Source organism: Xenopus laevis, chromosome 5S (genome assembly GCF_017654675.1).
Source record: "Xenopus laevis strain J_2021 chromosome 5S, Xenopus_laevis_v10.1, whole genome shotgun sequence".
NCBI classification, from domain to species: domain Eukaryota; kingdom Metazoa; phylum Chordata; class Amphibia; order Anura; family Pipidae; genus Xenopus; species Xenopus laevis.
In genome coordinates this window covers 122,622,377-122,638,728 of record NC_054380.1, presented here as the reverse complement: position 1 = coordinate 122,638,728, position 16,352 = coordinate 122,622,377, and the positions used below count along the sequence as shown (strand labels likewise).

The following is a 16,352-nucleotide window of genomic DNA, read 5'->3' as shown; positions in this document are numbered from 1 at the left end:
ATTAAGCTGGAGTTTATGGGAGAGGGCCTTTCCATAAATCAGAACTTTCTGGATAGTGGTTTTCTGGATTGTGGATCCCATACCTGTACTCAGGGCTGCCATTAGAAATCAAACACCCCAGCCCCCAAGCCCCAGCCCAGATCCCGCCCACTCTACACCACAGTCAAAAGATCACACAGACATCAGTGCTAAAAAGGTAACCCCCCCCACACACACACACAAGTTACAAAAAGCTATTGATGGTCAGGGCCCCCTTATTAGTTAAAAAAAACTGTGGTGCTAGGGCCCCCCCCATAAAAGTTTTTTTTTTTTTTTTTTTAAAAACTGGTGGTCAAGGCCCCCCTACAAGTTAAAAAAAATAATTGGTTACCAGGGTCCCCTATAAATTAAAAAAAAAACATTGGCACCAGGGCCCCCCATAAAAGTTTTTTTTTTTAAAAAAAACATTGGTGCTAGGCCCCCCCCTTACAAGTTAAAAAAAAATTTGGGCCCCAGAGAATATATAAAAAAAAAACATTGGTGGCAGCGGCCTATAGAGTATTAAAATAATACATAGGTGGCCAGGGGATTAAAAAAAAAATAAAAAAAACACACATTGGTGTTCAGTAGAATTGAACTTGTGGACACAGGATTTCAACTTCGCCTCCTTTCATGACTTTGGGTCTTTTCGCCGCTTCAGTTCCGACTGTTTTCGTGACTTCGGGTCTTTTCACTGCTTCGGGACTTCAGCACTTCTGCATTTCGGCTGTTCGGGACTTCGGAAGGACGGCAAGACTTTGGCGCTGTCAAGAGGGGCCCGGCTCTTTTGAAAAGTGCAGCACTTCCTGGCCAGGGACACTTGTACCCCCTGTGGCCCCCCTGATGGAGGCTCTGCCTGTAGTCACCTTTAGGGGGTTATTTATTAAAGTCTGAATACCAAGAACTCGAAAAATTCAAGTTTTTTTGACTATAAAATCTTAATTTTAGTGAAAAAAACCCCACATTTTTGTGATGTATTGTACCCTGAGGATGGAAAAAGTCATAATCCGAAAATCCGGCATCTCAGACCTGCCGAAGTGGAATATAAGTCAGTGGGAGTCAGGGCCGGAACTAGGGGTAGGCAGAGTAGGCACGTGCCTAGGGCGCAAAGCTGGGGGGGCGCCAGGCACGTACCTGCTCTGTCGCCTACCCCTTGTCCGGTCCCATCTCTCCCCGACGGTCGATGTCATCTCTCGCGTAAATGCGCTTCTGCGCATGCGCGATGAATCCAACTTGCGCAGTACTGAGCCGGCGCCGTGGCCCGACAGGTTGCCTAGGGCGCCTGGCTGGGTTGGCCCAGCTCTGGTGGGAGTAGTCCCAAAGATATACTGATCTACGCTGGATTTCGTGGTTTTCCGGCAAAAATCTGAGTTTTGGGCGGAAAGTCTGAAAAATTTGTACAATTCGAATTCGAACCAGTTGCTATTAGAGCCCCAAGACTGACACTACAATGTAAAGAATAATATTGTCATTCCGGCATGTATGAACAGACTGTTATTTAGTATAATTGGACCTTTCCCAATTTATAGTCACTGCCTTTGAGTTGTCACATACAAGCTCATGCTAGTTAGCGACTGGTAAACCTTAACACCCTTTGACAAATCGAAGGCAATTTTTTTTTAATCTAACAAACAATTTTAGAGGCTGATACCATGCTGTGCATATCACATAGCACTCCTGATGCTTTAACAGTACTAATTAACTCCACATTATGAGACATGCTTGTTAGGAGTCTCGCCGTATCAAAATACTCTTCTCACAACGTGGATCAGCTTCCTTGGCAATTATTTTCCTTAGATTCATGTAGAGAAAGTGAAATTATTTCAGGTGGTTTATTATCATCGTCATTTTTACCTAAGAGATTAATTCTATACTACCCAGAGTGTAATTCTATCAGTCCCATAACTGAGCCTGTAATAAAATACTTTAATAAACAGCATCATTTGGACTTGGTATCAGGATAAATCTGTACAGAAGCCAGACGTTTCTATATATTTGTCTACTTGCTGCTTATTGTTTTCTCTGTATTTGGTGTCATTGTTTTCCCTTTTTAAAAGACAAATCCCTTTACAACCATTTTTTGGGTATTAACATTTGGCTATATTTCAAGCCAAGTACCAACACCGTGCATTAACAAATACACTACTTATACAAAAAAGAAAATATAATTCGTTGAGGGATCCTTCAAAACAGAATCCCATACTTCTTTTAAAGGGCAGGTTCACCTTTAAGTTAACTTTTAGTATGTTATAGAATAGCTAATTCTAAGACACTTTTCAGTTGGCCTTCATATTTGTTTTTGAAAGCTTTTGATTATTTGCCTCTTCTTCTGACTCTTTCCGGCTTTCAGATGGGGCCACTGAAAATGCTCTGTAAGGTTACCTATTAATTGTTATTGCTACTTTTTATTGCTTGTCTTTCTATTCATATTCCAGTCTCTTATACAAACCACTGCATGGTTGATAGGGTAATTTGGACCCTAGCAACCAGATTGCTGAAATTGCAAACTGCTGATAAAACCAAAATAACTCAAAAACCATAAGTAATAAAAAAATAAAACCAGCTGCAAATTGTTTCAGAATATCACTCTCTACATCATACTAAATGTTAATTTAAAGGTGAACAACTTCTTTAAGCACTAAAGTGTGTAACTGTTCAGCATGGTTCATGGGGATGAACATTTGGGATTTGTTGCATGCTTTGCAGCTTTTCTGCCTACTGTATGTATAGGCCGCAGAGTTAGCAAGGCCTGAAAGGACCACTGCACGTAGTATCATTCTGGAATAGGCAGTTATTAAAAGACTTGCAACCTACTGCACTGTTTCATTGTGGCAGTTGTACATTGTGGCAGTCATACATTGTTGAAGACCCTAACTGGCCTGTATGGGAATTGCTTTGTGATTATAAGCAAAATATATATATTTGGGATAGTACATGCAGGGCCGCCGTTAAAAATCACTGGGCCCCGTACAACAACATTTTTGGGGGTCCCACCAACCCTGGCCCCCAAGCCCTGCCCCAGATCCCGCCCAAGCCACATCACAGTTAAAAGACCACACAAATATCAGTGCTAAAAAAGGTAACTCCCCCCCCACACACATGTTATAAAAAGCTATTGGGGACCAGGGCACCCTATAAGTTAAATATAAGTGCCACGGTTCCCCTTACAAGTTAAAAAAAAATTGGGGCCCCAAAGAATATTTTTCAAAAAAAACATTGGCGCCAGGGCCCCCCTTACAAGTAAAAAAAAAAATTGGGGCCCTGAAGAATATTTACAAAAAAAAAAACATTGTTGGCAGGGGCCTATAGAATACTCAAATAATACATTGGTGGCCAAAGATTAAAAAAAAAACGCATATTGGCTTCAGGACTTCAACTTCACTTTCTTTCGTGACTTTCTTTCTTTTCTTTTCGGCGCTTCAGGACTTTAATTTCGGCTGTTTCCGTGACTTTGGGTCTTTTCTCCGCTTCAGGACTTCGACTGTTCAGCTTTTTCGGCACTTCCGTATTTCGGCTGTTCGGGAATTCAGAAAGAGGCGGCACGGCTTCAGCGCTGTCAAGGGGGATCTGGCTCTTTTGAAAAGTTCAGCACTGCCGGGCCCCCCTTCAGGCCCCGGTACACTTGTACCTCCTGTGCCCCCCTGATGGCGGCCCTGAGTACATGGCACATCCTTGATAAGTGACATGTTACAAGAGTCATTGCGGTGAGAATCTCCAGAACCAGATGCTCATTTAACTGTTGGCCCATCATTGCACAGAGCGTCTCAGCCTTAATGCTAAATGGGCTTCTTTTTTTCTTAATTGAGAAGCCCCCAAAAATCTTGCAATCTGGTGCTACTTGTTTTAGCAAAACTGTTTCTTAATGTGGCCAAAGCGTGGTACAGGTATGGGACCTATTATCCAGAATGCTCATGATCTTGGGTTTTTCAGATAACGGATCTTTCTGTAATTTGGATCTTCATACTTTAAATCTACTAGAAAATCTTGTAAACATTAAATAAACTCAATATAATGGGTTTAATCAATAAGGGCTCATTACATCTTAGTTTGGCTCAAGTACAATGAACTTTTTAATTATTATAGAGAAAAAGGAAATCATTTTTCAAAATTTGGATTAAAATGGGGTATATGGGAGACAGCCATTCTGTAATTCGGAGCCTTCGGGGTAATGGGTTTCCGGATAACGGATCCCTAACCTGTACTAACACCTCATTTTTTTTTATAATAATTATTTTTAAAGGGGATGTTCACCTTTGAGATAACTTTTAGTATGGTCTAGAGATTGATATTCTGAGACAATTTGCAATTGGTTTTTATTTTTTATCATTTGTGGTTTTTAAGTTATTTAGCTTTTTATTCAGCAGCTCTTCAATTTGCATCTTAACCAATCTGGTAACTAGGGTCCAAATCACCCTAGCAACCATGCATTGATTTGAATACGAGACTGGAATATGAATAGGAGAGGGACTGAATAGAAAGACGATTAATAAAAAAACTAGCAATAACGATACATTTGTAGCCCATTTGAAAGCTGCAAAGAGTCTGAAGAAAAAGGCAAATAACTATAAAACAATAAAAAATAATGAAAACCAATGAAAAAGTTGCTTAGAATTGGGCATTCTATAACATACTAAAAGTTACTTTAAAGGTGAACCACTCCTTTAAAGGAAATCTGTGTGCTGGCAATCTTTCTCCTTCTTTTTGTGTACAAATATTGGCTTTTTATCAATTATAGCAGCTGGCCAACTCCAGATTGTGGGTTAGACCGAGTGCTGGCAATTTCTTTCTGCATACCTCCCAACTGTCCTGTTTTTCGCGGGACAGTCCTGATTTTGACAGCTCAACCCACAGTCCCAGATTGTTACTGAAATGTCCTGACTTTCTCTTTGATCTCCTGCACTGAACAGCCAGATTCTGAAACTTAACTGGCTTTTGACAGAGAGGCCAGAATAGAATCCTGCAGCGGGTCAGGTACCCACGGGTTACCCGCAAAAACCTGTGGTACCCTGCGGGTTGCGGGTAAAAGTTCAGGGTGCGGGTTTTAGACGCGGGTCGCGGGTTTACTGGCCGCGGGTCTTCTCAATAATGATTTTTACTCCTTTTTTCGGATCACTCCTACTTCCGATGATGTCACTTCCCATTTACAATGACAGCACTTTCTGATTTTTGATGGTCAGCGGGTCTCGGTTCCGGGTTGCTGATAAGGTACTTGCGGGTCGGGTAGCGGGTCCAATCGGGTAAGAATGCGGGTCCGGGTTGCTGATTGCAGGTTGCAGGTACAGGTCAGGTATGGGTTCCAAAAAATGGACCCGCACAGGACTCTAGGCCAGAATACCTGGCAAGTGCACTTCAATACTTTTGTAACAATTTAAGATAAGCTGGTCTCTTGGGGAAACTGTCACTTGCAGCTTATTTACCTTCATTAGCAAAACTGTAATAGCACATATAAACCACAGAAATGTGTTTGAACTTTCATAACCTGCCAATTTTTGTAAAAGGAACATGGTAATTAGGGGGTGTGGCTATAAAACAGACGTGGCCAAAATGTTCTCCCTCTTTCCGTTTCCAAAATGTTGGGAAGTATGTTTCTGTGTTTCAATTCTTTATAAAGCTATGCCTGCAAAAGCCTGCCCTTTCTACAGTAAAAACAAATTGATACGAACACTTTAAATCACAGATCTTCCCTGAAGCTCACTGCTCATTCATGGCACAGTAAGTAATGTTTACGATGTGTTTTTTGTTTGTTTCATTATTCCATACCAACTGACGTGCCACCACCAGGCATTAACTGGGAAATGTTACATATCAGAATTGCACTTTGCCTTGTAAAACATTTTCTAAGGTCTCTAATGCTATAGAATGTGACAGTGTCATTGGTCAGATAGGTAGGAGGGATATAATTATTATTTATATGGCACAGCTGTCTCCCACAGCCATTTACAGAGTAAAGGATAAACATATACTATATAAGAGATACGTAGAGATAAACATCTCACCAGAATAAATTCACAGCTCCAAGTGCAAATTATTAAAGGGGTGGTTCACCTTTAAAGTAACTTTTATTACGTTATAAAACGGTAAAATTCTAAGCAACTTTTCAGTTGGTTTTCATTATTTATTTTTAATAGTTTTACAGTTATTTGCCTTTTTCTTCTGACTCGTTGCAGCTTTCAAATAGGCGTCACTGACTTCCTTCTAAAAAACAAATGCTCTGTAAGGCTACAAATGTATTGTTGTTAGGGATGCACTGATCCAGGATTCGGTTCCGGATTCGGCCTTTTTCATCAGGATTCGGATTGGCCTGAATCCTTCTGCCCTGCAGAACCGAATCCAAATCCTAATTTGTATATGCAAATTAGGGGCGGGGAGAGAAATTGCGTGACTTTTTGTCACAAAACAAGGAAATAAATAATGTTTTCCCTTTCCCACCCCTAATTTGCACATGCATATTTGGATTCAGTTCGGTATTTGGCTGAATCTTTTACGAAGGGTTCGGCCAAATCCAAAATGGTGGATTTGGTGCATCCCTAATTGTTAATGTTACTTTCTATTCAGGTCCTCTCCTATTCATTTTCCAGTCCCTTACTCAAATCAATGCATGGTTGCTAGGGGAGTTTGAACCCTAGTTACTAGATGCTAATTGAAGAGCTGCTGAATAAAAAGCTAAATAACTGAAAAACCTTCAATAATAAAAAATAAAGAATATCACTCTCTACATCATACTAAAAGTTATCTCAAATGTGAAGGCCCTGCTTATGAATAATTATAATTTAAGACACAACATTGGCTGGTAAACCATATTGAGACAATAGGGCGAAGGCCCTGCTTATGAGAACTTACAATCTAATGGTGGTCATACACGATATCGGTCGTTTGAACCGTTTTGACAGCTTATCTGCCCGTGTATGGGGGCTTCCGACGGGTCTTCCCGATCGATATCTGGCCACGATATCGATCGGGAAGGTTTGATTTTTAACCGACCGACCCGTCGGAGCCCCTTGGCGCATCTTAATTCGATCGTTCGGCCATATGGCCGAACGCTCGATTTACCCCCGATATAGCCATGCCGTTAGTGGCATATCGGAGAAAGATCCGCTCGTTTGGCGATGTCGCCAAACGAGCGGATCTTTGAGTCTATGGCCACCTTAAGACACAGCCAGCACTGAACTGTATGGTTAAAGGAAAACTATACTCCCAAATTAAATACTTGAGCAATAGGTAGTTTATATCAAATTAAGTGACATATTAAAGAATCTTCTCAAACTGGAATATACATTTAACTAAATCTTGCCCTTTTACATCTCTTGTCTTGAAGCACCATTTCATGATGGTCTGTGTGCTGCCTTAGAGATCACCTGACCAGAAATACTGCAGATAAAATTAAAGCCATAGCAAGCATGAATTTTTTGAATAAAGGGACAAGCTAACCGCTTTCCATGGTGGCTCCAGGTGCTCAAAGGGGAGCAACACACAAAACTTGAATAGCGGGCAGGCACTACTCTGGAACGCCAAAATCAGTCAGCCAGTAGAATCTAGGTGCCTAAAAAAAAATCTTTATTTTTACATGGCTTGTGATTTTCGCAGCGAAACTTGGCAAAAATTTGGCTCGTCACTACTATTAACCTCTTCAAATAGTTCAAGGGACCTCTGCCATTGACTTCTACATGAACTCGGTAGGTTTTAGGTGGCGAATATTCGAATTAGAACTGTTTCCAGGGTCGAGGTGTGATAAATCTCACATTTAAATTCGAGTTGGTGCTTTTAAATTAGAAATTGTGAGTTTTGACCAAAACAAAATTGGAAAATTTGAATTCGAATTTACTATTCGAACCTTAATAAATCTGTCCCTAGATCTATGTTTATTACATTCCATACCTTAGCCCCTGCGTTTGACCATTACAGCCTAGTTCATACTAAATTAGACTAATGCTATGCAATTTTTGATTGCTCTGCCACCTCTTGATGAAAGCAGAAGACACACCTTATAAATATTAAAAGGTGGCTGTAGCCATGATTATGCCATTTTAGTGGTGTTTGAGGACAGGAGGGATTGCCGGGAATTGATTGTATTGTATTTATGTTTGATTACGATTGATTGAAGACCAAGTGTAGCTTTTCTCATGTCTGTGTGTTTATCTGTATTCTGAATTAATTTGAGTGTTTCCCTACACCTGATATAAAGCAGATTTGTATTGTAAAGGGACGGCGAGAGGGGTCTCTCCCTCTTGCAACTAAACAATGGTTTGGAATGATAGAGTTAAAGATAAATAAGGGATGGCTCAACAGAAATATATCTATAAAATAAAAAAATAATCTCACGCTAAAAATTCTACCTGATTTCTATGGTGAATGGAAAGAGGCATTTTTATAGGAAAACTAAACATGCAATGAAATGCTGTGTTTTATACAGTATGCTGAACTTTCTGCACCAGCCTAAAGATTAAAGGAGAATTCAACCCCTAATAAAAAAAAACCCCTACCCTACATAGACCCCCCCCTCCCTCTTTCCCCCGCAGCCTAGCTGCTACCCCGGGTAAATGCTCCTAACTTTTTACTTACCCCTCGTGCAGATTCTGTCCAGCGGAGTTCACGGGCGCCATCTTCTTCTCTTCAGTAATCTTCAGGAAGTAAGTGTCGGTATCTGTCGGTCCCGAACAACTGCGCATGCGCCAAAAGTCATGGAAATTGCCGAAGCGCCAGAAGAAGACCCGAAGATTACCGAAGAAGAAGAAGATGAAGATGGCTGCCGTGAACTCCGATGCCCTGAATCTGCACCTAGGGGTAAAAGTTAGGGGTATTTACCCGGGGTAGCAGCTAGGCTGAGGGAGAGGGGATCTATGTAGGGTAGGGGGGTAGGGGTTTTTCTAATAAGGGGTTGAATTCTATTTTAAGGGTGTTATTAGGGTGAAAATAGTTTTTTACTATGAAATCCAAATTTTTTGTGAAAAAAAACCCTAGAATTTTTCAAGATTTATTATAGCTGGAGTATGCAAAAAGTCAGAATCTGAAAATACTCCATCTTCAACCTGTTAAGGTCTTGTAAAATTCAATGGCAGATTTTTTTGAAGATATTATGATCTGTGCTAGGTTTCGTATGATAATCCAAACATTTTGGGGTTTTCCACCAATTTCACTTTTTGGTCATCAAATGTGAAGAAATTGGGATTTCTCTTGCGACAATCCAAAAAAGTTGTGTTTTTTCCTGATCCAATTTTTTTGTGTTTTTTTTAATGATAAATAAGGGTAAATTGTGGACATAATGCAATATTTATTGCTTGCTTTTGGGCTCCAGCGCTTGCACCTGTGGGATTAGTAAATGAGTTCTGCTTTGTTGTGTCCTGCATTCAGCAACCCTCCTTGCTGTCAGTTTAATATTGACTCTATACAAAATGTGGCATTTAGTGGTCAGCTAGGAAACGGCCTACTTCCGCGGTACAGGCTCCTTCATAGTCTGTGAATAATTCAGTCACTGGTCATGGTAGCATGGACGCATTTGTTGACTGTGTTGTATTTTCACATAGATAGGAAGAACCAGTTGTTTTAGGGTCAATAATCGTCCTCAGCAAAGGTAACATTGTCCAATAGGCTCACTTTTACCTGTCCTACACCTCTGTGTGTTCCTTTCCCCCTTCCTATCCCTATTTCTCACCTGTCTAAAAAAGAAACAAGTCCCTCTTTCTGCATTCTATGGAATTTATGTTTAGGACAACATTCAATGAAAAAAGATGAATGCAATGCCAGTTCTCTGTATGGCTCCCCTGATGCATTATCCAAGAAGACACTGGCACTCAAAGGCAAGTAACAGCAGGGTTATACCCTTGCGTATTTATTCTGCAAACGTGCAACGTTTCGGGGTCAGACCCCTTTGTCAAAGGGGTCTGACCCAGAAACGTTGGGGTCTGACCCCGAAACGTTGCACGTTTGCAGAATAAATACGCAAGGGTATAACCCTGCTGTTACTTGCCTTTGAGTGCCAGTGTCTTCTTGGATAGTCTGCTGAGGAGGGTGCCGATCCCTCCAACACCGTGCACCAGTTACTGAACTGCTGAAGGCCAGGGTTGTGCGAGCGGGCTACATCACATTTCCCCTGATGCATTACCAGATTCAGCATTATAAAGCTACAACCTAAAATAGAGTCCTGCAGCGGGTCAGGTACCCAACGAGTTACCCACAAAAACCTGCAGATCCCTGGGGATTACCCATAGAAGTTTCGGGAGCGGGTATCGATGCGGGTCGACGGTTCTCTGGGTTTGCAGGTCGGGTTGCAGGTCTTCTCAATTGTACTCCTTTTTTTCTGATCACGCCTACTTCTAATGATGTCACTTCCGGTTTACAATGACAGCAATTCCTGTTTTACTCCTTTTTTTCTGATCACTTAAACTTCTAATGATGTCACTTCCGGTTTACGACAGCACTTCCTGTTTTACTCCTTTTTTTTTTTCTGATAACGCCAACTTCTAATGATGTCCCTTCCAGTTTACAATGACAGCACTTCCTGTTTTATTCCTTTTTTTTCTGATCACGCCAACTTCAAATGATGTCACTTCCGATTTACAATGACAGCACTTCCTGTTTTACTCCTTTTTTTTCTGATCACGCCAACTTTTAATGATGTCGCTTCCAGTTTACAATGACAGCACTTCCTGTTTCTTGATGGATCGCGTTGTGGATAAGGTACTTGCGGGTTGGGTAGCGGGTCCAAGCGGGTAAGTATGCAGGTTTTAGGTCCGGGTGCGGGTTGCGGGTCAGGTTTGGGTCTAACAAATTGCCTCCGCGCAGGACTCTAACCTAAGAGCCACCATTGATTTCAGAAGTTCATACCTGTGGTTGTCAAATTGAGCTGACACTTTCACATCAACCCACAGGCTTTAATGGCAGCTCCTGCCTGTGAAGTCTATGCATTGCATTGCCATGTTCCCCAGAGGTACTTTAGAATTAAGCTCTTACTAACACACATTACTGCCTGAGGAAATAGGAAGGTTAGGAGTCCACTGAAGTGAACGAATGGAAATGGAATAGTGAAGTAAGAGCCTGCGTTAAATCAAGGGAAGCATTAAAGTCCTATGTATTCTGGCTTTTTTGGGAAATTGTAGTCTTCTAGCTCTGCACCAAGGCATTCTCACTGTACAAGGGTGTGTGTGTGTGGCCACTGGCTTTCCATGTTAATATTCCGACTGCGTACACTTTGTAGTGTGTCATGGTTTTGACATGCAGCCTTACACTGTGCTGTAGGATTGCAGGCTTCTCCCCAAAGCTTCAAGTCAGATACCACTAACGTTGTCTCAGTGGGGTTTAGACAGCTTTTGTTTTCTTATGATCAGAGGCTGAGTGGGAGGGTGAACAAGCGTGAGGCTTTGACATCCGCCGTTGAGAGTTTGCGTGCAATCTCCTTTTTTTCACCCTCATCCTAATCGCTGGGGCTGGCTAGTGAAAAACACAGCTTTTTGTTCTTTTGTACACAGGAAAACTTGCATTTTAGCCTTTGTGGCTGTATTAACATCTAGAAGGTTTTTAATTATGATGGCATAGGATCACTGTTCAAATGCAAGTGGACTAGCAGGGCTCTGTATCTGCAGGTGTGAATTAAACATATATATATATATATATATATATATATATATATATATATATATATATATATATATTTATATTTATATAAACAGATGAAGCCACTTGGATTTTTTGTGTTAAATGCGTCATGACTCGGGATTCATTGAAGAAAATGTGTTATCTAAAGTAATCTTAACTCATTTAATGTATTTAATCTTTTCATTAGCAAACCAAAGCACCACTGTTCACAATGGTCAATGCTGTAATGAGATGGGATGCTGTGACACAATTTTCTGTGTTAAATGGGATAAGTGGGATATCTGGGTTTAGTTATTCTGTGTCAAACACAAACCAAATTGGCATCATCTGTGTGTGTATGTATATATATATATATATATATATATATATATATATATGTATATATATATATATATATAATACACAAAAGCCATGAATATCCTGTAAATGATATCCTTATAAACGGTGAGTTCTGATGTCATCAGTTATAAACGGTGAGTTCTGATGTCATTTTTGTCACATGACTCACTGAAACTTGTGTATTATAATAAATAAAGTACCCCCAGTTGCAAAATATGAGAATATTAGAAGTAGGGATGCACCGAATCCAGGATTCGGTTCGGGATTCGGCCAGGATTCGGCCTTTTTCAGCAGGATTCGGATTCGGCCGAATCCTTCTACCCGGCCGAACCGAATCCTAATTTGCATATGCAAATTAGGGGCAGGGTGGGAAATTGTGTGACTTTTTATCAGAAAACAAGGAAGTAAAAAATGTTTTCCCCTTCCTGCCTATAATTTGCATATGCAAATTAGGGTTCGGATTCGGTTCGGTATTCGGCCGAATCTTTCACGAAAGATTCGGGGGTTCGGCCGAATCCAAAAAAGCGGATTCGGTGCATCCCTAATTAGAAGTTACCTCGGAGTTCCATGACCTGTATAAAAACACTCGGCCTTCGGCCTCGTGTTTTTATATGGTCATGAAACTCCTCGGTAACTTATAATATCCTTATATTTTACAAGAGGGGGTACTTTATTCACTATATATATATATATATATATATATATATACTCCACCAGATGAAAGCACTCACGGGTCAGTCATATGAGTACAAGTAGCAAAACTTTATTCCAACAACCACATATCTACGCGTTTCGATCCCACTGGACCCGTGAGTGCTTTCATCTGGTGGAGTATGAGGATTTTGGTGAGCACCCGGTAATTATTGCATAGAGTGGTGCGTGCCGATAAATGGAGATATATATATATATATATATATATATATATATATATATATATATATATATGCAGTAGGGATACCAGCACTCATGTCAAAAACAGTGTAAGTGGGTGCAAAAAACAAACAATGTAAACTGAGAAGAAGTCTTGCACTCTCAGGACTTAAAAAACAATAAAGAGGTTTATTAATTCACAAAGGAACAACTGATGTTTCAGTAAAATATAGTGCAGTAATGCAAGTGTACACCCGGATTTCTAGCTTGGTGAACCAGGGAAGCAGTCTGCTATTTTTTATCACAGTTTGGCCGATGTTCCAATGGCATTATAGTAGAAAGGGAAAAAGGGAATTAAAAAAATAAAAGATGGAAAGCAATTGAAAAAAAGGTATTTGTTTATGGTGAACAATCGGAAAACAGCTGAACTGAAAAAAAGTGTTTTTTGAATGAAAAATATACCCATCCTTTTTGACATGAGACCATTCAGTTGGACTTATGCAGATACGATGCATAAACAACTAAACTTCTAATAATAAATATAAATGCATTTTTTCACACTGACATACCTGATTACACATAGTAAAAGGAAACTGTCAATCGCAGGGAACAGTCACCACCCCCCTTCCCATTGGCTCACAGCGTAATGCAGCCTCTCCCCTCATTTACTATCATTGTGAAGTAATGCTTTTTGGGACTTGAAGCCCCTTCTTTCCAGAGAATCTGTGCACCAACAACTGTAGAAAGCAGAGGGATTTCAAGTCTCAGAATCCACAATTTCTAGTGAATCTATGGACCACTTACTGGAGGACTCATTTATGTTGGATGGGGTTTTTTTGGCAGTTCACATAGTAGTTATGCACCCTTTTTGTTACACAAGTCCAGCGAAGGAGCTTATGTCAATAACAGAGGTACAAGGTTAAGGCAACATAATATGCAGCATTTTGCAGAGACTGAATCACAGAAATAGAATTTCTGGAGAAATAACAAAAAAAAAAAACAGACCGGTTTAACGGGGTACCAGCTAAGCTTTGGTTATGTGTAAAGCTAGGAGTCCTGTATTAAAAAAGTCCACATATGTTTTTTTTCCTCAAACATTATTTGATGAAGTTACTTATTTTGTATGGTGGTTTTTATGATGATTCTCCTTTTTTGTAGGCGCGAGCCCTGACTGCACAGACGGCAGAAACTGATGCCATTCGATTTCTAGTAGGAACACAGTCTCTTAGATATGATAATCAGGTGAGTTGCTCCCAATTCTACGTTATATAGGACCAGTGGTGTACAAGTATGTCCGCAAATATTAGTGCAAACTACCTCTGTTATTGTAAAAAAATCCAATCTTCATCTAATTACCTAAGTACAGTCAAGCCTATCTTTTATGTTGCCCAATATTGTTTTTCTGGAATTTCACTGAGAGAATTTACTAGATTTGAAGTGAGGTTATTCCTGAGTTCATTTTATGTCATCATTTTGGACCATTTTCCATAAAAAAACTGTTTTTTTTAAATTTTTTTGGCCCCCATGGAAAATGTAAAATCAGGGTTTGACTATAGTCCCAAATTGTAAAGTACAGTTTACAGTACATTTTAAAAAATCAAGGACACTTTTAATAAATTGAGTGTGCTGGGCTGCAGTGCATGTAGCGTTGCGACATTTCGACATGTCTGTCGAGGTGACCACTGAAAGGGGTGGGGAAATGGCATCATGGGGAGGGGTTAGGACCCAACTGGGGCAGGACTATGACACAGCTGGGTGGAGCTATAGCATAAATGGTCAGCACGGACATAAAATCTTGAGGAGGCAAGTTAGAAGATGTGATGAGCGGGAGCAAGAAGGCAGGATTGGGACTACTTGGAGGTGGACCTGAGGTAAAGTTAGTAGGGATTACAAATTTACAGAAGAAAATTGCCAGCAAAATTTTAATACTTACCCCAGGCATTAAGTCTGCTCAGGTTAGGGCTGCCACTTTTTTGGGAAATTTTTACCTGCCAGGGTGGGAGGAGGGTTGTGACATAGAGGGGGGGAGGGCCCAGTGATGTCACATGGGTGGGGCCATGCCATCGAGGGGCAGAGCCGAGTCGTGGAGTGTGGAATCGTTAAGGGATTTGGTAAGTATTGTAGCTAGAAGGGGCAGGCTGGGGCAGATTGGAGCAGGCTAACAGTAGTGATCACAAATTTACTGGCAGCTACATTAACTGGCAGCCTTAGTTGGTATTTTGCTGTAACCCTAGTTAAGGTGGCAACCCTAACTTCATGTCGATTAATCAATGAACTTTTCTAGAAGTGTCCCTGATTTTTTCTAATATTCTAATAACTTTAGTTTACATAGAGTCAATAGAACAATTTTAATAAATATCTAGTAGAAGTAATTGTAGAGCTACTGGAATTGTTCATTGAAAATGTTTCACTATTCATCCAAACTGAAGAAACTGCTCAGATGAGTAGTGAAACATCTTCAATGATTACTCAGCAAGTACAGTTTATTTTAATAAATATCTAGTAGAAGTAATTGTAGAGCTACTGGAATTGTTCATTGAAAATGTTTCACTATTCATCCAAACTGAAGAAACTGCTCAGATGAGTAGTGAAACATCTTAAATGATTACTCAGCAAGTCCAGTTGCTCTAGATCTACTTCTACTAGATATACCATGACCTGGATGAATGAAAACCTTCATAGACAATTTAAATAAATAAAAACTAAAGCCCTGATTTAACTCCCCCCCCCAACAGAGTGTACCATAGAATCTGCATTTATTTTTATTTTACAGTTACATTTTTCGTGCCGTTTTTCTCTTACTAATTTAATCGTATGTGTCTAGATTCATGTTATAGACTTTGATGATGAGAACAATATTATCAATAAGAATGTTTTACTTCACCATGCGGGAGAGATCTGGCAGATTAGCGCAAGTCCAGCAGACAGAAATGTGCTTGCAACATGCTACAATAAAAGTAAGTACCGCTTGTTTGACATGATGAAATTAATGGGATGCATTTGGTTGGATTTGGTTCGGAATTCCACCTAATCCCAGCAATTTTAGCTGGGAGTACTCCCCAAAACTAATCTGTTTCCTTAAAGGAACAGTAATACCAAAAGATGAAAGTGTTTTAAAGGAATGACAATATAATGTATTGTTGTTCTGCACTGATAAAACTGATGTGTTTGCTTCAGAATCACTACTCTATTTTATATAAACAAGCTGCTGTGTAGCCATGGAGCAGCCATTCAAGCACCAGACACAGTAGATAACAGATAAGTTCTGCAAAATCACATTGTATACTACAGAGCTTATCTGTTATCTGCTTTGTATCCTGTGCGTTTGCTAATTTTTTCCAGCTTGAATGGCTGCCCCCATGGGTACAACTATAGTTGTGTTTGTATTGTAGAGTTTCTGAAGCAAACACACCAGTTTTACAAGTGCAGCACAACAGTATAATATAGTTCTTTTTTGGCGTTACTGTTCCTTTAATATAATGAGAATTTAAGGCTCTGGATAAAAGAACATGATAAATTTCTGTTCAAAATGAGTC

General features: G+C 40.1%; 1 protein-coding gene across 2 annotated transcripts in view; it reads left to right on the top strand.

The window, feature by feature from the left end:
- eipr1.S (EARP complex and GARP complex interacting protein 1 S homeolog) overlaps positions 1-16,352 on the top strand; it is a 90,926-nt gene that overhangs the window by 3,540 nt on the left and 71,034 nt on the right. For both annotated transcript variants that reach the window (XM_018264589.2, NM_001096397.1), the window contains 2 exon segments: positions 13,975-14,058; positions 15,641-15,773. In XM_018264589.2, the coding sequence (XP_018120078.1) occupies positions 13,975-14,058; positions 15,641-15,773 (217 nt within the window).